The 25,010-nt window shown below is 39.7% G+C and overlaps 3 protein-coding genes across 6 annotated transcripts; 1 reads left to right on the top strand and 2 right to left on the bottom strand.

The window, feature by feature from the left end:
* Window positions 1–1,932: 1,932 nt before the first annotated feature.
* cycsb (cytochrome c, somatic b) lies at window positions 1,933–5,332 on the bottom strand. Its single transcript, XM_088351899.1, has 3 exons — window positions 5,167–5,332; window positions 3,883–4,057; window positions 1,933–2,632 (listed from the first exon to the last, which is right to left on the bottom strand). The coding sequence occupies exons 2-3, from the start codon at window positions 4,049–4,051 to the stop codon at window positions 2,487–2,489; spliced, it is 315 nt and encodes a 104-aa protein (XP_088208025.1). The 5' UTR covers window positions 4,052–4,057; window positions 5,167–5,332; the 3' UTR covers window positions 1,933–2,486.
* A 3,170-nt stretch (window positions 5,333–8,502) lies between these two features.
* On the top strand, window positions 8,503–18,550 carry rbm45 (RNA binding motif protein 45). Of its 2 annotated transcripts, XM_088351894.1 has the most exons (10): window positions 8,531–8,817; window positions 8,912–9,034; window positions 11,379–11,505; window positions 13,209–13,532; window positions 14,499–14,628; window positions 14,710–14,809; window positions 14,920–15,068; window positions 15,314–15,389; window positions 16,979–17,106; window positions 17,394–18,550. In XM_088351894.1, exons 1-9 carry the CDS (start codon window positions 8,545–8,547, stop codon window positions 17,093–17,095), a joined length of 1,419 nt encoding a protein of 472 aa, XP_088208020.1. In that variant the 5' UTR covers window positions 8,531–8,544; the 3' UTR covers window positions 17,096–17,106; window positions 17,394–18,550. The 2 variants fall into 2 exon arrangements, with proteins under 2 accessions (XP_088208021.1, XP_088208020.1); XM_088351895.1 differs by having other exon boundaries at window positions 8,503–8,817; window positions 16,979–18,550.
* Window positions 18,551–19,280: 730 nt separating this feature from the next.
* zc3h15 (zinc finger CCCH-type containing 15) lies at window positions 19,281–24,557 on the bottom strand. 3 transcript variants are annotated; one of them, XM_088351897.1, is made up of 10 exons: window positions 24,347–24,557; window positions 22,683–22,784; window positions 22,496–22,607; window positions 22,271–22,423; window positions 22,118–22,209; window positions 21,862–22,044; window positions 20,994–21,074; window positions 20,741–20,926; window positions 19,940–20,103; window positions 19,281–19,855 (listed from the first exon to the last, which is right to left on the bottom strand). In XM_088351897.1, the coding sequence occupies exons 1-10, from the start codon at window positions 24,419–24,421 to the stop codon at window positions 19,687–19,689; spliced, it is 1,317 nt and encodes a 438-aa protein (XP_088208023.1). In that variant the 5' UTR covers window positions 24,422–24,557; the 3' UTR covers window positions 19,281–19,686. The 3 variants fall into 3 exon arrangements, with proteins under 3 accessions (XP_088208023.1, XP_088208024.1, XP_088208022.1); XM_088351898.1 differs by having other exon boundaries at window positions 19,281–19,853; window positions 19,968–20,103; XM_088351896.1 differs by having other exon boundaries at window positions 19,281–19,853; window positions 19,968–20,103; window positions 22,496–22,784.
* Window positions 24,558–25,010: the final 453 nt, after the last annotated feature.

Here is a 25,010-nt window from a genome sequence, read left to right as displayed (position 1 = left end):
TTCAGGATGTGCAACACATTAGGAAACAGGAAAGGGGAATGTAAGGGGTAGAGACGAAGTGATTTCATGCTCTTCCCTGTTTTTTTTGTTGTTGTAGCCCGAAAATGGTATAAGTGAGAAAAGGCCTGTTACAAATACAGCCCAAACACCATTCCAAACCCCCCCAAAAAACATGAAAAGAAGACATGTTTATTAGTACATGAGGAATGAGCCAGGAAATGGCAACATAAACCATTTTTTCTAGCTTTTATCCTAGGATTTAAAAATTATGACATGGTTATGTGCAGCAGTTTGAGTACTGTTGGAAAAACCAACAGCTTTTGACTTCACCATAAGCATTTCTTCTTGTTCTTAACATAAAGGTGGAGTGCGTTGTTTGAGGGATCCTGAAAATTTTCAAATATTTTCTCTATGTACTGTTTAAAACACAATTCTACTCTATAGCTTATGAATGATCTATATACAGTGGCTTGCAAAACTATTCGGCCCCCTTGAACTTTGTGACCTTTTGCCACATTTCGGACTTCAAACAGGGATATAAAATTAATTTCTTGTGAAGCATCAACAATAAGTGGGACACAATCATGAAGTGGAATACACTTTATTGGATATTTCAAACTTTTTTAACAAATAAAAAAAAACAAAAAGGTGGATGTACAAAATTATTTAGCCCCTTTACTTTCAGTGCAGCAAACTCTGTCCAGAAGTTCAGTGAGGATCTCCGAATCATTCAATGTTGATCTAAATGACTAACGATGATAAATGGAATCAACCTGTGTGTAATGTCTGTTTAAATGCACCTGCATTGTGATAGTCTCTAGTCTGTTTAAAGCGCAGAGGGCATCATGAAGAACGGGGAACACACCAGGTAGGTCCGAGATACTGTTGTGAAGTTTAAAGCTGGATTTGGATACAATGAGATTTCCCAAGCTTTAAAAATACCAAGGTGCACTGCACAAGCAATAATATTGTGAAGAAACTTGTTGATCCTACACAAGCAATTAGTATTACATCTTTGTTTGAAGTCTGAAATGTGGTCACAAAGTTCAAGGGGGCCCAAATAGTTTTGCAAGCCACGGTATCCTGTTGACAATATCTGTGTACTGTTATTGCAACATCCGTTGCAGCCTGGCCATCCTGAAAGGGATATTACCTCATGTGCAGTCCCTTCTCAGGGTTTCTTCATTTTCCTCATGATGAGGTTGAGTTCTTCCTTGCCCTCATGTAGGTTTTAGATCAGGGAATGGTGTAATAATCATCTGTGCAGCCCTTAGAGACTCCTTGTGATTAAGGGCGTCACAAATAAACATGACTAAACAAAGTTTCAACTTCCAGACAGCACCAGTAACTGGTAAAAATACAAGTAGTAAGAGAACTAGCCTCTGACAAGTCTTAAATTAAGTAAACAGTGTAAAATTTCTTCAGGCAGCAGCTGAGCCGCTTGGTTCCTGGAAAGAGTTTCTTATCTACACAACTAGATAAAAGCTGAACATTGATCTGTGTGCACACTTGACAGCCAACAACTAAATGAACCTAGTGTAGGATCATAACAATTAAACACGAGTAGCCTTAGGTTATCATAACTTGACAGAAATTACTTCCGTTACTAACCTAGGGAGGTGAGTAAACAATAATAAAAATAGTATGAGTGAGTGAGTGAAGGGACTCTGATCCAACAGTAAAAAAATGTAGAGGTAATAATATTCCATATGAAGTGGGAATTAATCAAATTTCAGTTTCAGGCAAAGAAGTTTCTGTAAATGACATATAAAGTGAGAATTCAGAGTATTTCACACCTGATATCGCATTTAAGCATAACACCCCAAATCAATATTAGATAGATTAAGTTATTGGGTATTTGACGAGGTTCTGCTAGAAAAAACAAAACAAAAAAACAGTTCTAACCCTGCTAAAAAAGACAAGAGCCAAGTCTTCATTGGACGTTTTAGCGTTTAATAGACAATGCTTCAGCCATTTTGTTGGCGACATAAGAACATGATGACTTACACGAACATACAGTATTTCTTTGCAGCCCCTCATCCAAGTTTGACAAACACTGACAAAGGTGGCAGTAAAATAAGTTAAACTCCTCCAGGCCTGTGAAACCAGGTAAATAATGCATCATTTTTTCTTTGCGTTCATTGTTTGATTTCTGCGCAACTCTCTCCGATTTGAACCTTAGCGAAGAACAGGGGCTGCTTTTTCGAAGATACATTTTAAAATCTCGCTAACCAGGGAAAAAAACCACTATGTTGACTCAACAGTAATGAAGTTCACTAACCAAAGATGATTTCAACATTTTTAAATCCAATTCTCACGTGGGCCAGATGCACAAAAGCCAACAAGAAGTCAAAAACGCCCCCCCTCCCGGCCTCTCATTAGCTGCAATGCAAATGACTCGACACATTTTCAGAGAAACGCGTGAATCGAGTGAATAAAATAAAAAACAAACTAAAACGTTAAATATCTGCAGGTGCGTGCTCCTTTCACGATGTCGACGATTTGAGATAAGCGATCAGGTCCTGGCGCTCTCCCTTCTTCTTGATGCCGGCAAAGATCATTTTGGTGCCTGGGATGTACTTTTTGGGGTTCTCCAGGTACTCCAACAAGGTGTCCTCACCCCAAACGATCCCTGAGGACACCAATGACATGTCATGCTTTTCTGATTTAAACAACAACAAAGCTAAAAATGTAGACGTATGTGTAAAACTAAAATGCTTTGCGCATGCGGCAAACGATCCTTGTGTCACAGCAACATCAAAGTGCGTTTTGGGACAAATACACGATTTGAAATCACTTTTTTTCCAACCATATGACCGAGTGTCTTATCATTAGACTAATGTTAGGATCTACACCTCATGTTGAGGCAATCTTGTCCTGCAAGTCAACTTAAATTGTCAATACAACTGTTCCTTTTAAAATATTAAAAATGCATAAGTATCAATTAAGCTTTTGAAACTGCTAGCCTTAAAGCTTAAAAGTTTAAAATGTGTACAAGTTTTTAACCAGCTCAGATGTCAGCAAAGTGTGTTTTTTTAAAAAAACATTATAGTAAACTTTGAGCAAACAGGGGTTATTTAGTGACCCTGTCTCAGAGGTCAAGGGCAGATTATTATCTTTTAACCAAGATGAATATTTTGCAGGAAATTCATTAATAAATTGACATTATCCTTTTACAGAGGCTTTACTTGGACACAAGTTTAGAAATTGCGACATAGACCAAACATAACAGTTATACGAGAGTCCGGCATACCGACTGCGCGTTATTTCCAACTTTCAAACTAAACGTGTAGCCCACATGTTTTAAAATAATGGCCCAGTGGCCAAATGTGGTCTGTGTTAGCGTAAAATGTCCGAGTGTCGAAAAATAAATGGGCCATAGCGTTTCAACCAAAGACTTCATTTCCCCACAATGCCTGTCGGCTACAATACTCAAGGTCATGGCTCACCGCCTCAACCTAGGCAGAGTTTCTACATCAATGCCAGTGAGTGCAACTGAGGGATAAACAATAGCAAAAGGTCTTTGAAGATCATGTTATATTTAGAGTATGAAATTAGCTACATTTTTTCACATTTTTGTAACTTGAATCATTATTTAAATGAGAGTTACTTTACATGAAAAAGTAGCTGCTTTTATGTTACATGAAACCGAAACCGTAGCTGTTTTTATTTGACATACCATTGAACTGCATTGTGTTACATTTATAACATCAGGCCTTCAGAGGAAAGAAATTACACAGATGTGGCCCTGATTGAGAATATCTTTGACACCCCTGCTGTAACACACTATACACACACACACAATAAAACTAACTTCGAAAGGTAAAGAAACAGAACATCTGGGTTCCATGTTCAAATACACAGCAGACTTTAAATCCATACCCTTGCTCTTGTTGGCATCAGTGTAGGAGTATCCCTTTGCCTGGCCGGTCTTACGGCCAAACAGACCCCAGAGGTTGGGGCCCACCTTGTGCTTGCCGCCCTCTTCAACGGTGTGGCACTGCGCACACTTCTTCACGAACACCTTCTTGCCTTTCTCTGCGTCGCCCATAGTCAGCTGCACAGACAAGGGGAAACAAGTCAAAAACACAATCTGCTGTCTGTGGATTGCTGCAAACCCACAGCTGAAGCTCAGGGGACAAGGACACATAAGTGTCAGAGGTCTAAAGGCGGTTTCAGTAAGAATATGGACGTTTATCTCCACTTTAGCAGTGACAGTCCCTACTTGCCATTTCATTTTATCAATCGATCCTAAAAGACTAAACTTTGCATGTCCTAAAGATGGTTAAGCGAAGACACCATTCACAAGACTGGGCTGATCTGAAATAAAGGCCCGCTCAATCTCCTCCATTGCCCTCTAGCGCTGACATGAAGGGCGACCATGGTTAAGCACCACCTGCAAGCTCCTTTTTTAGTATGTTTCGATTCTGGTCATTTGTCAGTTCCTGTTACATTCACTACCTAGCCCACATATGACGTCATTACGCAATATACAGCTGTAGGTCGTTTGAGGACCGAGGTTAGCTTATATGCTATATAGCATTAGCCTCCCCGAGAGAAGCTAATAGGGTGAATGGGGAACGGCTTTATATCGGTAATTTAGTAGGGATAACGTATTAGTAAAGCTGGGAGCGACCACTGGATATGACATTTAATTCTTATATAGCATTTTTTTCTGGGAGGGTAAAGGGACGAGGTCATAAAAAACGCCGGTTAGCTAACAATTAGCCACGTTGAACTCATGGTAGTCAACATGGCGGTCTGGCTATTTTTTTTAATTTTCGTTTCAATTTGAGGCCTCTACTTAAGCGGCCACTCTTAAATCAAAATAAAACGTGGGCCATTTTTTCTTGATTTTTCATTTTTTATAATCATGATCACGGAATATTCCAGAAAGCCTCTTCAATCTGCTCCAGCTCTCAAGGATGCTTGAAGGAGTTCGGCATCCCGACTGTATTCAGAACCAATTAAAACTGTGCAATTTTAAATGGATATACACTTTGAAATATTGAATTGAAAATTCTAAACCTTACGGAGAACGAATTTGGTATGCGATCGAAAGGCGCTCCAGTCATCGTAACAGTAACCAGTTTTCATGTGAAATGATATAACAGTTTTAGCAGCTCTGGCAAAACAGCAACTAATGTATGTTTTTTTTCTACTCACCCGCCGTTTAAGTTACAGGAAAGAATGCAGATTTTTCTTTGCGATCTCTCGTTACGAGAATCAAGCGCGTTGTGACGGTCGCATATAAGGTCACCTCGCTTATGAGAGCCTGTTTATGACGTCACCGGTCATATGACTGTTTACGTATACCTACATTTTCCGGCTGCGTTCCATTTCCATACCGATAGTTACTTGCCGTCTCGTGTATTTGCCAGGCAGCCTTATTAATTCAATTTGGCTTCGCTATTTTATTTTATTTCAATACAAAAGGGTTTTCTTGGTTTTGTGTGTTATTTTATTTACAATTTGTTTCGTTAAGTATGCTAGAGAGTCATATTAACAATGAAATGAAAAAGTGTTTGGACCAGACTCAACACGGATGTTACCTCATCACCTTCGACGCAACATACTGTACTTGTGAGTCGTAATGTTGCGTCAAAGTTTTGTAACTAACTATAAAAACAACATAACTATAACTATAAAACAAACAAAAAACACAGAAAAGGGTCACCATGAATTATATATCATTTACTGAATGGAGTGTGAAAGCACAAAGTGCTTTTCCCTTGAGAATTTCAAAGGGACAGTGTGGGATATTTAGTCATTAGGTCACAGATTTAGACAAACTTTTAGAAATGCTCGACTTGAGAAGTTTCAGTGAGGTTTAAGCAGAAATATTCCAGGCACAAATGAGTTAAGGAAGAAAGCTGTTAGATTCACAAGTGTGAACCCTGGCATGGCTGACAATCACTTTTATACTAAGAGGGTGGGGTATGACAAAAACAAACTTAAGAGTGTTAGTGGAGAACCCCCTGTGTCACACCAGCCCTTTGTTTGAAACAGTTCTGGCAAGTAATGTTAAAACTCAAAGCCATCTTCTAACTGCAAATTAAAAATACAGTTTGAAAAGGTAGAAATTAAATAAGAAATGAATGAATGCATGTATCAAAAAGTCAAATAACTACAGTCAAATAAATCAATAATAATGAACTGAATTAATTAAGACTAAATAAATGAGTAAATAATTAAAAGGTTATGAATGAAGAAATCACACAATCATGACTATACAGTGGTACCTCCACTTACAAATGTCTCAACATACAAAACTTTCAAGTTACAAAGTACCTGAAAGGGAAAATATTGTTACAAAAATGTTTCAGGATACAACGTAAAAAATACAAAACAGTACGCGCTGCCATTCGCCACTCCCAGAGTTGTACCTGGCGATAAGCATGCTCTTCGTGTCCTCTTCTGGCTTTTTTTTTTTTTTTTTACATTATGTGCCTCTCGTTTTATCTTTATTGTGCGGTTATCAAATATTAACATGTATTAGTTTCATGTTCTGATGTTGACTTTTGTGGGGCTTGGAACAGATTAGTGCATTTACATTCAAATGGTGTCTCTACTTACAGATGTTTCATGTTACAAAACTACTCCCAGAACAAATTCAGTTCCCAAGTAGAGGTACCACTGATAAGGCAGTGACACATTTTTGTATTACAACAAGGATAATGAGAACATTATCCAGCAGATACAAATGTCAGAAACAACGTTCCTTCTATGCATTATGATAGTCAACAAAACCTCATTTATGATGATTTCAAAATGTTTTGTACTAGGACCTGCAACTCATACGAGGATACACGGTTAGACATTGATTTCATCGATGTACAATGAAGAACATACTACACACTACTTGCCTTGTACATGTGAAGGCAATGGTACTGGTTCATTCAAGGTGACATCCTTTCATGAAATTCAGAATCATGTGCTCTCGGATAGTGGCGGCATACAAGTGATCTCAGGTTTCCATATACAAATTAGGCCACGTGAGACTAATAATAGGTTGTAGTACTCTGATGCAGGGGAGGTCTATTATAGTTTATTACTTGCCAAGGCAAGGAAAGCAGAGGGGACACTACTTGCGTGTTTGTACTACAACGCCTTGAAATGACACTCGTTACGCAATCAGACATTAATTGATGATCGATTGATTGATTGAAAAATAATACAAATCCAAACACATTCTAAAAACAAGTGTCTGGGCTCAGAAATGTTTATTGATCTTTATATAAGCATAACTGCCAACCAGTATAATTTTATCGTATTCTGAAATGAACATGACTTTTAAATAAACATGCATTTTCTTGATTATCTTAAAAAAACAGTGTGTATTATTTGACCACTAGACTTTGCTGGATGGTGTAGTCCAGCAGAGAACAAGCGCTAAAAAGTACAAGCAAAAATAAAAACTACAGAGATTCAAAGTGACAAAAATGCACCATAACACATCTAATTTTTTCGCTCAGCCTTTCCGATTTATTTGGATACCCGAAAAAGAAGAATATATATAAAGATTTATCGACTGCATGGCAGCAGCTCGGTGGTAAGCGCATACGCGGCACAGTTCTGAGGTCACGTTTTCAAATCCAGCTACTAGCCGTCCTGTGCAGAGTTTGAATGTTATCCCCATGCTTGCGTCGGTTTCCTCCGATCCAAATTGTCACGGGGTTCGAATGAGCGAGTTGTATGTCTCTGTGTGCCCTGCGACTGGCTGGCAACCAGTTTAGGGTGTCCCTTGCCCACTGCCTGAGGATAGCTAGGATGGGCTCCAGCACCCCACGACCTTTTTGCAAGTAATGGTTAGACGGATAAACATTTATGTTGATATTTCTAGGCTTTGCCTTCCCTGTCCCCCCTGGCTGCACGTGACTGTCCTACAATAATGGATAGTGTTATGAGTGCACTGCAGGAAAGAGGTCTAAAGATAATTGAAGCTCAAGCTCTTGTTGGTGATAGGAATGAGTGGAGAGGTGTTGTGAAAGGATAGTAGGATGTTTGGACGCGTTCTAAGGGATGGGCAGGGCACCGGTATGATGCGGCAGGGGTAAACCAGTGAAAGCTGTCAGGCTCTGCTGTTGAACAGAAGAGTGTGTTGTGTCTCCCTGACCGGTTTCATCTGGAGGGACGAAAGCATGACCAACTTGGGTGCCCAAGTGCTTAACTTGTGGGTGTTTGGGCATTTGGATTGGCCATGGTCCAAAATATTTTGTGTGGGATTTTTTGCTACTTTTCCCCCTTTTTATTTTTTTTTATTTTTGTATTTGTTTGTCTTGCTGTCGGTCACCCCTCTCGAGGGATATAATCAGGGTAGATAGATAGATAAACAAAATCCTTAAATGAAAAATACGATGTTTTAGTCACCCATGGTTGAGAGGTATGTATCGAGGTATCGCTCCATTCAGTTGTAGTTACAGCATAGTATCTGAGAGAAGCAGTAAACCGCCGTGTCGATGTTTTCCTGCTGAAAAAAAATCAAAGAAGAAGAGCAAACCCCGCCTACTTGTCCCCCTTCTTTTCCAAGGCGATACATCCAAAATGGACGAATCCCATTCGAGAGTGCCGGAAAACCTGGACGAGCCTCCCAACAGTCGCCTGTTCGTGGTGGCCAGTCGTTCTGTCACCGAAGAGGAGCTGCGGGATCGTTTTTCCGTGTATGGCGACATTCAGGGCGTGTGGGTCGTCAAAGACAAGCACACAAAGGAGTCCAAAGGTATCTGCTATGTCAAGTTCGCCAAATCGTCTCAGGCCTGCTTGGCCATGGAAGACATGCATGGAAAAATCCTGCATGACGGACACAAACCCATCAAGGTCAGAACAATGAGGCTGCAGCCGCTTGAGAATTCAGTAAAAGCGTCCCCGAAAACTGCGCTTGTCGCTGCAGCAAATCTCTTTTCTTTTGTAGGTGTTCATCGCCCAGTCACGCTCTTCCTCCAGCCACAGAGACGTAGAAGACGAGGACCTGACTAGGATCTTTGTTATGATCCCCAAAACCTTCACTCAAGATGACCTTAATGACACTTTCAGGGTAGCTTCATGCATAATCAGTCTAATGCGTTTGTAAAAGATAAAGACGTTTGCATCAGAGGTGTTCTTACGCCAGTGCTCCTCAAGTTTTGTCTGTTATGCCCAGAGGTGGGTAGCTAACAGTTTTATTTAAGTAAAAGTACTGTTATTTCAGAATAAAAAGACTTAAGTAAAAGTAAAAAATAGTCTTTCAAATATTTGCTTGAGTAAAAGTAAAAAAGTACTTGGTGAAAGAACTACTCGAGAAACTATAAACTTATTTATAGATTTTTTTTAAACAACCATTCAATTGGCTTATCAAATCTTTAATGTCCGTCCAATTAACAATAAAAAATATTTTAAAAACAGATTAAAATAATTGAGGTAAATCCAAGTACCGTATTTTCCGCACTATAGGGCGCACCGGGTTATAGGGCGCACCCCCAAAAAATAGTTTTTGGTCCTATATCTTCCATAGATAAGGCGCACCGGATTATAAGGCGCTACAATGGGAACGTGGACAAAACGGTCAGATGATTCAGTCCAACTGATTACCCCCTTAACATTCCCAAAGCTTGCAAAGAAGCAAATACGTTGTCGTAGACACGTGCGGATACAGTGTCCGTACCATGTCACTCAAATGCATCATTTCAAATAAAGTCTTGGGATTCAATAAATCCCAAACATTTCTAAGTTTCTATTTTCTTTTTCGCTCGCAACTTTACTGTGCATATGACAATAAACACTTGGAATTGAGTTTAATTCACTCAACTCATCACAGCAACATCAAGATCGTTCTAAAACAAGATACTGGGAAAATATAAAGCCGCATAGCTCACCTAAGTTCTCACGTTCAATAATGATACGTAATCATGGTCTTCTTACAACCGTGAGTGAAGTAAATCCAGGAGAGTAAATTATTTGCAAATACAGACTAATAAAACGTGTTTCTTTATGGTGTACTTTAGCAAGCTTGCTACGCCATTGCTAAACTCGGCCAATTGCAGGGTTTGTTTTGGCCATCTAGCCAATCCGAGACTCCGAATAACTTCAGCCAATAGAGATCGATTTAACGGATGATTGACACATCTTTTTCGGCCAATTGCAGGGTTTGTTTAGGCCCTCTAGCCAATCCGAGGCTCTGAATAACTTCAGCCAATAGCGATCGATTCAACGGATGATTGACACATCTTTTTCGGCCAATTGCAGGGTTTGTTTTGGCTCTCTAGCCAATCCGAGGCTCTGAATAACTTCAGCCAATAGCGATCGATTCAACGGATGATTGATACATCTTTTTCGGCCAATTGCAGGGTTTGTTTTGGCGCTCTAGCCAATCCGAGGCTTCGAATAACTTCAGCCAATAGTGATGGATTCAAATGATGATTGACACATTGGTTAGCCAATGAAACGTCGGTATATAAATCCCAGCATACACCGCGGACTACTCCACGTTCGGGGGAAAATCGAGTCGGCGGCTGTTGCGTAAGTTGCGAGATCTTGTGATTCAATGTTGATCCATAAATAAGACGCACTGTATTATAAGGCGCATGGTCAGCTTTTGAAAAAAATTAAGACTTTTAGGTGCGCCTTATAGTGCGGAAAATACGGTACTTTAATGAACAATAAAGTAATAATGAGTGGAGTAAATGGAGGTACCACTGTAGTATAAATCAAAGTCAAGTCAAGTATAGCCCTTAATCACAAGTAGTCTCAAAGGGCTGCACAGACCACAGATTATTGCAATATACAGACTATTATTATCCCTTCATCTTCCACAGTTTAGTGTGGCAGATTCTTCCATCGGTAGATATAGTTGAGTGTCATCTGCGTAGCAACTGAAGCTGATATTATACTTGCAAATAATATCAGAACACCTGCAGAACACCACAGGTAACACTAAAGGGCTCAGATGTCATTCAACCATATTTAACGCAGTGCGTCTTATCTGGTAGGTAGGATCCGGCAGCCCTTTTAGACTTTTTGTGAATAAGGGTGTCACAAATAAACATGACTTGACTTTTTATCACTGTCTCTCTCTGGCTGTCTTTTTTTTTTTTTTTTACCAACCGTGTTAAATATTTTTTCATAGTGTTACCTGGGGCTCTGCTACACTTTATGTCTACGCTTCATACTCATACTCTTTGATGGGTTCAGTGTGCAAAGCGTGCATGCTTAAAGTGCAATTGCAGTAGCGCTATCATTTTTTGCACTAAGATAGTAAATGAAAACACGCCCCTCTTGACGGAGCCTCACACCGTTATTTGAGAAGCAGTGCCTTACACATACAGAAAAGAATAATGTTGCAAATGTCAAATTTCTTTTATTCATTCATTATCAAGACTTGGCTGTCCCTCTTGTCCCTTTAGGAGTATGGAGACATTGAATATTGTGTCATCATCAAGAACAAGGTTACTGGAGAGAGTAAAGGTTTGGGCTACGTGAGGTACTACAAACCTTCCCAAGCGGCCCTGGCCATTGAGAACTGCGACAAAGGTAAGTTGCAATTGTCACACAGTTTAAGTCCTGAAAAAAAAAAAAAAAAAATTATTTATTTATTAAACCTAAAGTGTTAAATATAATCCAGGTATACGTAAGTAACTGTTTCATAGAAGGCGTGGGCAAACATTTTAAAGTCACAATTCGCATTAATTAAAGAATTAGGGCACAGGGACGAACCAGGAAGAAAAAAAATTTGATTTGATTACCTTTTGTTTCCGGCGAAAGTCTTAAATCGGCTACTTCGGCAATACAAATTATGATCTAGGCCTGTCCAATTTTTCTCATAGGTGCTGCTGCTTCATTATGGAAATGGAAATGATCTCCATTTTTTGGGGGGCATTTTTTTCTAATTTTGTTTTTCTTGTAAAGATATATTTGTTTTTCTTCAGACATGGTGTATTACAAGAAAAAAAAAATCAAATAAAAATACCAAACTTCAGCACACTTTTACCATCAATTATATACTTACGTTTGCTCCAATGATTGAGTTTGTTGGTTTGTTGTTCCAGTATTAGCCACTCACCATGCGCTGCCTACCATTCGCTACTGGTGACACAACAAAATATACGCTTATAAGCCAACCCCCTGATTTGAGTATTTTATTTAATAGTTGTAACTATGGCTTAGATGCAAGTATACATGGTAGGGAGAATATCTACATGAGGAGGAATGAAGCGCTCTCGTACTCTGTACAGCTGTATTTTGTAGGTACATATAAACACGCCCAACCATTAGTGCTAACGGATGGAGGGTTGATTCTGACAATATGCGAGATGCACAATTATTCAGCAATTGGAGAACATCTTAATATATTATCTGTATTTGATAAGAAGTGCAGCAACGCTCTATGTAGTAAAGACAGGAGAGTTTTTATCTGCCATAAAACCCACTTTTTAAACTTGTGTCTGAATTCTTTTTTGGGGTCAAATCTTTGAATATGATCAGTCTTCCCATTGTGCAAATAATATACAAAATGCTTAAATTAAAGATTACGCCTTGGGTTAAAAAAATATTTTTCTTTTTACTTTATACATTACATTATTCATTTTCATATTCTCTGTATTTTTGCAACATGTTCTGTTCCCCTGTTAACTTTGTAGTGTTTTACCGTTTAATCCTTAATTTGTTTGTATTAACGCAATGTTCAATAAATGGTAAATGGTCTGCATTTATATAGCGCTTTTCAAGCCAATGAAGACCTCCCAAAGCGCTTTACAATGTGCTTCACACTTACCCTTTCACAGACACACACACTAACACACCAATAGGGAGGCAGCCATGCAAGGCTACCTACCTACAATAAAAAAACTGTAAAATACTTTTGTAGAAACAGTCTTATGGTCCCTTCTGCTGGACCATAATGGTACTACAACTTCAAAACGAGATCCATCGCACTTATTTGAATTAATTAACGTGCTTAGCCGCTTATAAATTACGCAACACGATGAACGATAATTAGTTGCCAACGCTTTGAATAATCGATTTTATTGATTCGTTGTTGCAGTCCCAGTTGAGCTACTAAATGTTTTAATAAAGCGTTACAGTGTTCGTTACACAGAAAAGTCATGCTTTTGTAGGAACACGTCCCTTTGTAAAGCGTTAGCCCCAACACGAGTGACCCGTGATTGCCACCGTTAATACTTCCTTTTATATGTGACTAGTTATTGCACAGCTACTGGATGATGCCCTTTTCTCAGCTTACAGGGCCATCCTGGCAGAACCACGCAGTAAGGCCACGACTGGAGATGACTACAACAGCATGGCGGCCAGAAGCGAGTACTCGAGCACGGCCGACTCTATGAACATGTACCCCTTCAACATGTCAGCGCAGGGGGATTCTGTCAGCTATCCATTGATGGACTACCGAAGTAGCACCGGCAGCAGTGGCACCGACCTAAGCCGCTGCTTGATGGTGTCTACTCGTGCGATGCTAACACAGGAGCAGATTTTCGCACTGTTCGACATCATTCCTGGAATGGAATACTGTGACCTGCAACGGGACTCCTACGGATTGAGCAAAAGTGAGTGAGTAGAAGGTGGGGGCACCGTTTCCACAAGACTACATTAGGTTTTCATGTTGTCATTCAGCAGATCACATGTCTTTTTTTATTGGGGCGGGTATGGTGGACGCTGGGGGGATCATCCAATTTCCAAAACCAAAACACGGTATCTTCGAGCCACAGAGAAAAGGAGGGGTACCATGAAGATATCAAATGTTGTAGTAAATATCGTCTGGCGAGCAAAGGGGTGAATGATAGGCTGAAATTTTCGGTAGAATTCAATCCAAAAGAAGTCTGTTACCCCAAATATTGATATTGATGGGGATGGTTGTAAGTTCACAGAGAGAATAGCTGACATAATGTCAAAATAGCCTTTTAAAAGTTGTATATGTGGGGGCAGTAGTATCACATATGAGTAATATTGCAGAGAGAGCCATGTTATTTATCAAACCTATACAGATCATCTGGATAGATGTGAGAAAGTTTGGATTTGGAATAATGAACCCTGTGCAGCACAAACTGAGTAAGCCTCAGCATGTCTGGAATACAATTTACAACAAGAGGTTGTAAATTGTATTCCAGACATCCCTCTTCCCCAAAAATCAGCATCCATTTGTAGCCCCAGTTCTGTTTCCCAAACTAACCAGGTGTTGGTACAGGATTGGTTGCACAATAACATTATCTAATTGTAGATCCTTCCTAGTCCTGTTTTGAAAACCAGTAAAGCGTTTTGATACAAAATCACAAATCTAAGTAACGAAAACAAATGTGACTGACGAAGATCATTAGAAGATGCCAGGTTATAATTATTTGATATGATTTTATATTTCCATCATGACAGGAAATCCACAGCCTTGACTGCTTCCCTGACTACATGTCACTGGTTAAAAAAGCCTATATATAATGTGATTGTATGAGGTGTTGCACCTATATTATTACTTGTGTTCTAACATGATGTACGTCTATTCTATTTTGCTGTGTTTCCAGCTCATGCCATGATCCGCTACTCCAACCTGGGATCTGCGCTTTACGCCAGAGAAAAACTGAATGGATTTGAGTATCCGCCAGGAAACAGACTGGTGGTCACCTTTACGGATGACGGAGACGATCCAAGCGGGTATGCGCATTCAAAGGAAACTCAATTTAAACACCACTGTGCCTCAATACTGCACTGTGTGTGTGGCTCTGTCTGTGTTAGTTCCGTGGGTAGGATGGCCATGCAGTTCGTGGCTTCCCAAATGATGTCATCGGTTTGGAATGGACCCTCAAACAGCCAAGGCCTCAAATCATCTTACCTGGTACACATTAGGCATCTCTCTTTCTTTTTGTCTGCTTTTCTCTACGTTGATGCACAAATCACTGGTGTCAAATATTCTCAATAACTGGCTTTTCATTTCCGCCCACACAGGGATATTCACCCCCAGCCCGGATCCAGACTGATGTCAATCTGCCCTCTCTAAAGAAGCTGGCTCCCCCTGACAGCAAGTCCAAGGAGCGCTTGTTTGTCGTTTTTCACCCCGCCCCTTTGCCTATTGATGTGCTCGAGGACGTTTTCTGGTAAATACACGTACATGCGGCAAGTTTTCTTTGGATATGATAGAGCAGGGATCACCAACAAAGTACCCCAAAATAGACCCAGGTAGCCCATGGACATGAATAACTCGAAAACTTATAAATGGATTATGTTTTGTTGCCCTTAGTTTATGTACTCAATTAAACTGATAGAAGGTATTAAGATTTGAGGCATTTTTCCTCGGGAATATTTTGTATTTATTTTCCTTTCTGTTTATTGTTTTGTGTAGCCGCTTTGGTTCCCTGATCGAGGTCCACCTGGTTCCAGGCAGGAAGGTGGGATACATGAAATACGCAGAAAAACAGGTAAACATGTATTTTGTGTTTCCTCTCTTTTCTAACCAGGGTCGTTGTTGTCATTTATTTATTCTGAATATGCATTACAAGCAGTGTCAGGCTTACTGATCATTGTCAAAATATTTTGGGACATGAAAACATGTAAAAATGGGGAAAAAAGAAAACCACATTAACCACAAAACAAAGTAATGGACAATTCTTTTTTTTAGATGTGTTACTGGGAAAAAAGTAATTAGTTACAGTTAGGAGATGTCTAATTTCAAATGTAATTAACTTATCCCCGATTGCTCGCACCAAAAAGTAGTGAGTTACAGTAATCCCTCAGTTATCGCGGTTAATGGGGACCAAAACCACCCGCGAAAAGTGAAAATCCGTGAAGTAGCGACGCCCCTTCAAAAATGGTTAAATATATATTTTTTAAAATTATTTTATTATTTTTTAGACCTGCGAAGCTCTGAACCTGCGAACGTGGAACCACGAAGTAGCGATGCCCCTTCAAAAATGCTTTAAAAAAAATTTATATATATATATATATATATATATTTTTTTTTTTTTAATTATTTTATTTTATTATTATTATTATTTTTTAGACCTGCGAAGCGCTGAACCCGCGAACGTGGAACCGCGAAGTAGCGAGGTCCCACTGTACTCCAAAAGTGACTTTCTGATTACAAATTCCCATGTACGCTTGCATAAAAGCTAACCCCTCGAAATAGCCACATGATAAAAGAAATGAAAAAAAAAACATGTACACCAACCTATGGAAGCGGTGATGATGCCGTCATACATCTTAGCTTGTTCAATCTTGCGTTTGCTGAAAAACAATTTGCCGAAACAGTTCAAATCCATGCTTCAAACCACTCCAAGATTTCCTTGGTGTATTGCAAAAACATTTTTATTAAATAAACCAAAATTCCGTTCTTTTACCATAAATTCTGTGCTTATGTTTGCCCCATTGATTTTGATTAGTTTGTTCCTGTGTAAGCCACGCCCCCCTCCACACGTGCTGCCTACAATTTGCTATTGGTGACGCACAACCAACTATGGGCATATAACCCAACCCCCTGATTTCAGTTTTGTTTAGTTGTAAATTTGGCTTAGTTGTGAGTGTATACGGTAGGGAGAATGTCTGCATGAGGGGAAATTAATAATAATAATAATAATTTCCTTCAATGCCCTCCTGCTCTGTGCTTCAGACGGTGCCAGAATAACAGTATTTAGTTGTACTTTGGAGGTAGACATACACATGCCAACCTACTGATGCTGGCCAATCAAGGGTTGTATGTGACTGTATTGAGTGAAGAAGTGATTCCGTAGTCAGAAAACCGAGCAATTCATTATGTACATTTAATAGAATAGAATTTCCTTTGATTGTCATTCTTTGTAACCGTGCACACAAAACAAAATATCGATACACCTGATGAGTAACGTGGTAAGACTCCATGTAGTAACGACAGTTGAGTTACTAAATTACATTAATAATGCGTTACAGTACTCGTTACAGAGAAAAGTGTTTGTCTTCCAGGAACACATTGGTTGGGACAATGCTTCTAGCATTGACCTCAAATATAAAGTCTCTTTTCCTTTGTTGTGTTCAGTGTGCCGACGATGCCCTCACCATGCTGCACGGCCGCGTGGTCAACGGCGTGAAAATGAAGGTGATGCTCGCCGATCCTCCCAGAGAAGAGTCACACAAAAGGCTTCGCACGTATTAGGACGCCTTTGGGTAAGTTTGCAATCCTTTTTGAGATTGAGCGTATTTATCGAACGGAACAAGAAGTAGCATGTAGCCTTCCATTGGTCGTTTTGAAAGTAAAAGGTTGCAGCTTCTTTTATGGGTGCTCCAGAAGTCAGGAGGAAATGTGAGGCAAAAGAGTAAAGTTAACTGCTGCATTTTGACGGGTTTATAGCGTTGTACACATGAGAACTTGACTAAATTCAGCCAACTTTTTGTTCCGATTTGCTTGTATGGACTTCTGTGCATGTGTAACTGTGCAGCTTCTTATTCCCCAGGCGACTGTTGTCATGACAAAAAGACCCTTGACCTGACAGACCCGACGACCCACACGGACGGGAGACCACTTGACACGACCTTTGACACCAGTTTGACCATATACAGTTCATTGACTTTATGTGACCATCAGTAAAAGATAAGTGAGTCTTCTGTTTAATTTTTAATTCAACGATAGTCCAGTTGTCATTTCAAGCTACTGAGATCTTCAGTTTGGCAAATTCTACATTCCGACTTCTTTCCGCTTAACAAAAAGTTGCCTTTAGTAGTTAGTTGGACAGCCACCGGGGATCGTCAAATCCGGTCTTTGCGGTGTTTCATATTTTTGCCTCCAACACAGCCGATTCAAGTTCCTGCAGGTTGTACTCATAAGCTGGCTACTTGAATCAGCTGTGTTAAATGAGCAAAATCTCAAAACATGGATTTACACATCCATTAGTTAGACTCATTAAATCTCGTACAGTGGTACCTCGACTTACGAATTTAATTTGTTCCGGTAGAAGCTTCAAAACCCGAAAACTTCGTAGGTAGTGACGCATTTTGAATGTATATGAGCTAATCCGTGCCGAGCTCGCAAAACTTAAGGATATTTTTTAATCATAAAAGAGCATCACAACATGAAACAAATACATATTAACCAACATAAAACAAGAGGCACATCATGTAAAAAAAATAAAAAAAATAATCCTTGACCTTGCCTCGTTATTTGAAAATCTGATCCAATGACGTCTGCTTTTGCCGGCTTTTGACAATTAGTCGGAAATGTGCAAGAAAGACATAGCGATAAGTGTACTTGTCAACAGGGGGGATTTGTTTCCACAAATTTTGCTAAAATGTTTTTTATTTGGGCTATCATGCCGGAAACGCTACTACTTGTCTCTGAACTCTGATGGTGACACGAAGAGCATGCTGGGAGCACGCATGTGCACTAGGTTGCCAGGCAGATTTTAAGCGATAGCCAATTTGTTTATGTTCGGGAAACTGGGAGCAGCCAACAGCAATGCGTACTGTACTTTATTTTTGACTTTGTATCCTGAAACGTTTTTATGTAGACTTTTGTAAGTAGAGGTACCACTGTAGTGTTTTTTTTTTCCTGATATATTTTCTCTACTAATGTGTTCCCTCTTCTAAATCTTTGAAATAAACATCAATAAATGTATTACCTGTGTCCTAAAATTGTTTTGTGTGACTGTTTTTAACTAAATGGACATTGTTTCATCACAAGGTCCCGTTTATAAGTGATAGTATTCCCTGCTTGCTTCAAAGTATTCTTGGGCAAAACAGCTTATATCCCTCTGAAATGGATTTAGCAGATGCGTTATTGTGTCGTACAGTATAACACTTTTAGCACTATACAGTATAAAGTCCATACAAGCATCAGTGATATGCATTTCTGGGAGGCAGGCCTGTGCCTCACCTGTCATCATGGAAATCTAAAATAAAAATATTGTCAGTTTGAGTTCCTATTCAACTTCACAATTAATTTTGCAATTAGAATTCAACATTACTGTGCTTAGCATCTGCAGAGTGAGGCATGCAACCTTTTTGAACCTTAGATTCTTTTCTGTTACTGATAATAGCTACCAGTTAAATATGTATTTCTTAAATAACGAATTACTTTACTGCTCCTTTACACAAAATCCTTGTTAACCATCTCTGTTGATGTTTTCAGAACTGGTCTGTAGGCTATTCAGGTGTTCCTAGGGGGCTACCAGGTAATTGTGGGCACTATGTTGGAAACCCCTGGTTTATATAGTAGTGGAAATGTGATTACACCTGCTGTCTTCTGAGCAGGAAGTAGAACATTTAATAAAGTTCTGTTTTAATGTTGCAATGCATGTTTTGATTTATTATCTCTCTTAAAATCTAAAAATAAAGCAATGCAACTATTTGGATGCACAGTATTTTTATTCCTGCTCAATAATGTCTGGGAACATAAGTTACAAGCACACCACTTGCCTATAGATTCTGAGGGGGCCACCATGATCTAAAAAAACAGCAGCACCACCCACCCTCAGCCTTCTTTCAGCGCAATAATCCTTCATTCCTACTTGAGCAATGAAAATGAATGCCATGAGAAGGTTAAGTACAAGTTACATGGATCGTCCGTGACGTTTTGGTACAAAAACAGACTGAATTTCTTAGAACAGAATCACTGCTGCTTGTTTCTTCCATCACATTTCTTCGCCGTGACAGTGTGATCAGGCTTTTGTTGCAGAGTCTCTGTGACTTAAAAATCAAAACTTCAAGTGTCCATGCATCCACCCGCCAGTCCTTGTGGTCTCTTAGTCCCGCTCAGTCGTCCAATGTCAGCGTGTTGAGCTCCTCGTCCAGCTCCTCCAAATCTTCTCCCGTGAACAAGTTCTCATCCACTGGGACGTCCCCATGGTCACCTCCACCATCTTCCTCGCCTCCTGACCGCCCATTGGCCTCAGAGCCCCCGCACGCTCCGTTGACAAGCTCTGTTTAACACACGCACAAACGCTGCTCGTAAATCGCATCTCAAATCTGTTTAGCGAAAAATAATTGAACATCTCTTGAAATACAGTTTTGACTCAGTCTTGCGCTTTTCTTACCGTCGTCCTGGTCCCTTTTCTTAGCTTTATTATTGGAGGGGAAGCGGTCCATGGCGGCCACTGTGATACCAGAGTGGTCCACTTCTTGAGGAACAAAGCAGGAAAGGTCTATGTCTTGAACCTGCATGCTTTCGGCCTGAAACCAGACAAGGGAAATAAAATAAGTGACCAGTTAGTACATATTAGCATGAAAATGAAATGAAAAGGTAGCAGTTAACAAATATAATCTCAATACGAATTTCCATCGCTATATAAGTATGTATTTGATTTATTATATTTCTCTGTTGGGGAACCATTTTTGTCTTTAAATAGCCAACCAATATTTGATTTCCCTTTCACTCCTGTAGAGGATCCTCTACAAGTTATTTAAAGGAAACATGTTTAGTGCCAGCAAAACATCTAAATATTTTCAAAGGTCCAAATATTTTTCAATGCATTTGTTACACCAAAACAACTAAAATGGACAGTGTAGCATTGAATAAATCCACACAACCCCTAATCAAGCAGATCACGATCGACGTAATGACCCAACCAGTCTAAATAAAGCCTATCAAACGGTTTTAAAAAAATAGTTTGTCACATATAAGAGTTCTCCAAGCACTAACTTGTAAATGTGTTTGCCTGTTTATCCTGACATTAATTTTTGTCTCACCTTTCCAATAAGTTTTAATACGCGTTTAACCTGGATGCCATGTCTAATCTCGTTGATAGCGGTTACTACATTGTTATAAACAACAATTTTAAGTCTAATCTCTTACTGGTGTCATAATTACCTGTTCCTGGTCATCGTCCTCCTCGTCATCTTCCTTGTTGGCGTATCGAGTGTCGTCTGCTTCGTCGTCATCGTCGTCCACGAGCTCGGGTCGGAATTCGAAAACCTCGCGACCGCTCACCCCCAACGACTTTCCGGCCTTAAAGTCCGCCTTCTTCTTCTCCATTTCCTCTGCGGATTTGGCCAACTGTAAGACGTGAGGCCACAACTCTTAGTGACAACTCAATTCACCAATATATAAAGAGTGGTCTGACCTTCTCCTGCCTTTTCCTTTTCTTCCACGCTAAGAATGTCTCCAAGGTGATGCGAGTCACATTGGGACCAAGTGCCGCGCGCTGGATGAACATAGCACAACAACATCGATAACTCCAATCCATATCACTATAACAGTACATGTTGTGAATAAGAGCAGTGTTTCACATACGAAGAAAGATTCTGGCAGGAGGCCGGGGTTTAATTGGTCCTGTGAGAGTCTCAAATGTGTATTAAAAAATATAGAAAATTAAATGCTGAGTTAATCAAAATCACTAAGATATCTCGTTATATAAATGAGAGTCTCAAATGTGTATTAAAAAATATAGAAAATTAAATGCTGAGTTAATCAAAATCACTTAGATATCTCGTTATATAAATGACCGCAAACGCCATAGTGTGAATTTGGGCTACGTGCCTCCGTCAATCAGAAGACGCGGTCAGCCCCTAACTGCCCCACCCTACATGCACTGTGATTAGATGGCTGGGTAAAATGTGACACTGACCAGCGACGCGTCTTCCCCAAGTTGAACATCTTTTAACTCTCTGTTAGTTTGCTGTGTCAATGCCTTTCATAACGAGTATTTCTGATTCAATAGTTTACAAGGGCACATATTAATCACAGATCTAGCTTCTTGTTTTTGCTTTAAAAACTGCATCGGTTGGATGAATTTAAAATGCACAATTTTTTTCCCAGCGAATGATGATTTATATCTAGCAGGGTTTCACAAACTTATATGGGAAACACCGAAAATCGGAACAAAAGGTTCAAGATGCGCTACTCCCAGTACTGGTAGTAGCGCATACTAGTCTGCTAGAATGCTGATGACCCAGTGGATATTTTGACGAAGCCATTCAATTTCAACTCACCTCGCTCTCAATCAGCTCCTCCATTGAAATCTCCTCGTCTTTTTCCTCCTTCTTCTTGTCCTTCTTCAGCACAAAGCCAGGAGGCAACGCGTGTCTATACATGCAGTCGCCACCTCCTCCTGGGCAAACCCAGAACCAGCCGTATTTGTTGTTCTCGATGGCGTCCAGGAAGAACTTGCACACCTGCCGCACAGTATAACAACCACCTCAGCATCCTTCCTGAACATTTACCAAGAAAAAGCACTCAAAATCTTACAATCTGAGTTTTGGCTTTCTTCTTATCGGCTTCGCCGTGCTTCTTGTTGACCACCTCCTCCAGCTTCTCCTCGTCCCAGTTTTCCATGGTATCTGTGCAGCCCAAAGGCCCTTGGTAAGTCCCCACCTCCTCCAATCCTCTGCCATCACTCACCTTTCTCCAGATCTTCGTCCCGCTCGTCCACATAGACGCTCTTTTTCTCGCCCCTTCTTTCCATGGACAAGTCGTGGCTGAACTTGCACTTGTCTCCTTTGGTGCACTGGCCTTGTTTGTAGAAAGCGCACAGCACCGACTTGGGATCCACACCTAAATACGAGGACAACCAATCCAACTTATTTCCAAAAATCACAAAGAGAATGACCTGAATCGACTTGTTACCTTTATTGACTTTTTGAGCAGCGACAACTGGCTTGAAGAGCTCATTGAGTTCATCTAACTCTTTCTTCTTGTCGGTTTTCTTGTTGCCCTTGTCGGCTTCGGCCAGAGCCACCTGCACGCGCAAATGTGAAGCAAGCATTAGGCAATGTTTAATACAAAAACCCAATCGAGATTGTTTCTCACTGACCTGACGGGCATTTTGCTGTCCATGTTTGACCTGCTGTGTGACATTCTTAATGAACTTCTGTTGTTTGGCACCCTTCTTGTTCTTTAAGCCAAATGTTTTGTCCTGGAACACACCATTTAAAATTCATGAAAACCAAGCCCCAAGGAGATTGAGGTGGTATATTTTGATCATCTGTAAATGTCCATCTGTAGGATATCAGGATGGAATAGCCTAATGGTAAAAGAACAAACATTCTTCTGACAACCCTATGCTTCATCGTTTTGATTTAAGTTATAACAAGGTTTTGGATAAGGAATAAATATAACAGCGATCGTAATTTTGTATTTATTTAAAGGGGGCATTTTGAAGGGTGTAATGGCAGATGGTTAGAACATTTTAGGGAAAGATTTTAATGTGTGCGTAAAAAGTTGTGCTTGTGAATGTAAATATGCCACTTATCTGGCTTTGTTCTGTAAAATGATCGCTCAAATACATGTAAGAGCAAAATAGAATGGCTTATTCAATTACAACTTAATTTCCTATTACTGTATTACTGTACAAAGCACTACATAGGGCGGCATTAACTCAGGAGGTAGAGCGCTCGTCTTGGGATCATGAGGTCGCAAGACACTGAATCCCTAATGCCCCCAATAGGCAGGTAGGCGCCTTGAATGGCTGACTCCCTATTGGTCTCTGAATGTGTGTGTGAGTGCGAAACACATTGTAAAGCACTTTGGGAGGTCTTCATTGACTTGAAAAGTGCAGACCATTTACCTCCCAATAAATATTCAGTTGCTTCTCTACAGAGCAGACACCATCTCAGAGGAATCCCTAACTTCAAGGTACAATATTCTCGCTCAACATTGAAAAGCTAATGTGCCACCTGAAAAGGCACTGTATTCATTTGCAGACGTATGATTGTTAGAAATGTCGATAATTAACATTATTGGAAAAAAAAATACAATAGAAGTGTAATATATCAAGAGCTTATTTTGGTTTTACGTTTAACAGGAGTCATTGGCAATGCAATCATAAGTTTGAAATGTAATTCAGTTGTTTGTTTTCCCTTGTGGGGTAAGATTTTGTTTTCTTGTTTTGATTTTAAATGCGTTTTCTGCAAGGAAAAAATGCAACTTTAGTGGAACTTAAAATCTACGGCTTCAGCGTACTTCTTTTGGGCATATGTTTATGTATTATATTGTACAGCCATTTTGTTTCCTTTTGAAAACTAGTGAATTATATTTTTGTGCTGTGCCTCAGAGAAAAGACATAAACCAACAAGATCCTTATGTAAATGAAAGCAACATCGGCGTTGGCCGCATTCTCATTTTGGACGTTTACAGATATATTACATCTGAGGCTTATATGCGTCATTTGGGATACGGCTACTAGTTAGTTGGTGTTTAAGGCGATTTTGAAAAATCTATTGACATTAGACACGTTGACGATGGCGAGCAGGAACTTCCGTCGTGAAGCCAGCGTTCCGCGAGTTAGCAACACAGCGTAATTTGTCGTTCTTTATTCTAAATCGAGGGGTTACTTTAACACAAAGTCACAACATAAAAAAATACGTTCAAGGACATGTGCCCCCGATTGAATAGCTGTGGTGCGATCAGCTCGCTTGCTAGCACGATGGCGACGACTGTTAGCCGACATGCTAACTCGTGATTTCGCTTCAAGATCACCTCAATAATCTTCTCTTTCTTCTTTTCTTGGGTCTTTTTATTCCCAGCGGCCGGAGCCGGCTTCTTTGGAGGCATGTTGGTTCAGCTAAAAGTCTGTTGTTACGAAAGTCTATCTAGAAAAGCGTAGAATTTGATTTGACGGCTAGCTAATTCTCGGCTTTAGCCGCTCGATGCTAACGCGGCGACGGTGACTCTCCACCCACACACGTGATTTTTTTTTCGATTACGTCATTCATTGCGAATGACGGGTATTGTAGTTAATGACGAGTGGAATACGTGCAACACTACTGCGTTCTAACGTGAAAAAAATAAAATAAATCAGAAATTCCAAACACATTTCACATTGATTAAAAAAATAAAACTAGTTACTAAGTATTTTATGTAATATAAATCACATTTTATCATCATTCAAATAAAATAATAATGAACTCTTTATATGAAATCAAATAACTGTGGAATATAATTTCTTACTACGCAATTTGATTCAACATAATCACACATAAAATCTAACTAAATAATCTCAATAAATGGATGGATTTATGTTTTTTGTTTATTATTTTTTTCATATTTTTATTATTTTCTTATATTCATGGTTAATTATAAAAAATAAAAACTTGTACATTAAGGGCCATAATGACTTGGCATTTCTTCTGTGATGCTTTTT

This window comes from Urocampus carinirostris, chromosome 13 (assembly GCF_059441175.1).
Source record: "Urocampus carinirostris isolate Australia breed hairy pipefish chromosome 13, RoL_Ucar_1.0, whole genome shotgun sequence".
Lineage (NCBI taxonomy): Eukaryota > Metazoa > Chordata > Actinopteri > Syngnathiformes > Syngnathidae > Urocampus > Urocampus carinirostris.
The sequence above is the reverse complement of the archived record's forward strand: the minus strand, read 5'-3'. Positions and strand labels throughout refer to the sequence as shown.

Bases quoted from the DNA above. Each gene is read 5' to 3' on its own strand.
- cycsb (XM_088351899.1), bottom strand. From the start codon at position 4,051: ATGGGCGACGCAGAGAAAGGCAAGAAGGTGTTCGTGAAGAAGTGTGCG. The intron at 2,633-3,882 runs GTATGGATTTAA...TGGTGTCCTCAG, and splicing joins TGATGCCAACAAGAGCAAGG to GGATCGTTTGGGGTGAGGAC.
- rbm45 (XM_088351895.1), top strand. From the start codon at position 8,545: ATGGACGAATCCCATTCGAGAGTGCCGGAAAACCTGGACGAGCCTCCC. The intron at 13,533-14,498 runs GTGAGTGAGTAG...CTGTGTTTCCAG, and splicing joins CTCCTACGGATTGAGCAAAA to CTCATGCCATGATCCGCTAC. The intron at 14,810-14,919 runs GTACACATTAGG...CCGCCCACACAG, and splicing joins GCCTCAAATCATCTTACCTG to GGATATTCACCCCCAGCCCG.
- zc3h15 (XM_088351896.1), bottom strand. From the start codon at position 24,421: ATGCCTCCAAAGAAGCCGGCTCCGGCCGCTGGGAATAAAAAGACCCAA. The intron at 22,785-24,346 runs GTGATCTTGAAG...GGTGTGTTCCAG, and splicing joins AGAAAGAGAAGATTATTGAG to GACAAAACATTTGGCTTAAA. The intron at 20,104-20,740 runs GTAATTATGACA...GTCTGGTTTCAG, and splicing joins AGGACGATGACCAGGAACAG to GCCGAAAGCATGCAGGTTCA.